The sequence below is a fragment of the Calidris pugnax genome, unplaced genomic scaffold (genome assembly GCF_001431845.1).
Source record: "Calidris pugnax isolate Ruff unplaced genomic scaffold, ASM143184v1 scaffold13, whole genome shotgun sequence".
In the NCBI taxonomy this organism is placed as follows: Eukaryota; Metazoa; Chordata; class Aves; order Charadriiformes; family Scolopacidae; genus Calidris; species Calidris pugnax.
Window position 1 is genome coordinate 5,124,589 of NW_015090810.1, and position 1,085 is coordinate 5,125,673.

The 1,085-nt window shown below is 47.1% G+C and overlaps 1 protein-coding gene across 1 annotated transcript in view; it reads right to left on the bottom strand.

The window, feature by feature from the left end:
- The window catches only part of ZNF830 (zinc finger protein 830), a 21,893-nt gene that overhangs the window by 20,391 nt on the left and 417 nt on the right, over positions 1 to 1,085 (bottom strand). The window contains exon 2 of the mRNA XM_014938591.1: positions 1,082 to 1,085. This exon is cut by the window's right edge and continues 100 nt beyond it. Within this exon, the coding sequence (XP_014794077.1) occupies positions 1,082 to 1,085 (4 nt within the window). The remainder of the gene's footprint in view (positions 1 to 1,081) is intronic.

Consider the following 1,085-nt stretch of genomic DNA (forward strand, 5'->3'; position numbering starts at 1 on the left):
TAAAACACTGGAGCAAAGAGCAGGAAGGCTGGACTGATCCTAAGGTCCTGGAATATTAAGTGCTTTAAAATTAAAACACAGCACTAGTATAAAAGACATGCTACTGTGCCCTGCCACAATGATCTACTCAGCATACAGGCAATGAACTAGGAACCCCTCAGTTCTTTTGGTCTTTTCCTCAGCACTTGTAAAATTAAACACCATGTCTCAGTTTCCTCTAAGCAGCCACAGCAGAATTTAAAAGGACAAAAAAAAAAAAATCACATTTAAGGTTGCATCAAAGTTACAAGCTCACTGAAACCGTTTTAGAAATTCTTTACCTTTACTGCTAAATTGTAAAGAAAAAAAAGCATATTTTCTTAACCATGCGTAAGCTGTCAGTTGACAACAGGTAACAAAGCAATTTCCAAGTCCAAGCTGCAGAAAAGGGTCAGTTAAAAGCTGTCGCTAATGTGGGAACAGCTTTCTAGTATCTGAAGGGGGCCTACAGGAAAGCTAGAGAGGAACTTTTTACAAGGGCACGTAGTGATAGGACGAGGGGTAATGGCTTCAAACTGGAAGAGGACAGATCTAGATTAAACATCAGGAAGAAATTTTTCACTATGAGGGTGGTGAGACACTGGAACCCGGAGAAGTTGCGGAGGCCCCATCCCTGAGGGTGTTAAGACCAGGCTGGATGGGAATTTAAGCAACCTGGTCCAGTGGGAGGTGTCCCTGCCCATGGCAGGGGGGTTGGAACTCGATGATCTTTGAGGTCCCTTCCAACTCTAGCCATTCTATAATTCTATGGTCTTAACAGTACGTCCCTTGCAAGACATGGGGCAACTCCCTGAAGTGCTGCCGTTTCAATACGTACATCGGTTTTAAGAAAACAAAACAAGACAAAACAATCAGGCTTGGTTTCAGGCTACTCTCTCCTGGCAGACGCTCGGCTGCCAGCATACACCTCAGAAAGCAGCAAGCCCCCCCTCCCCTCCCCTTCCATCCTTCCCCCTCCTCACCTGCTGCCCGGTTCCCCCTGAACAACAGAAGCCCAGCTCAGCCCAGCTGACACCCCGCACCCCCCGTGCGGGCGGGGAGCCAGG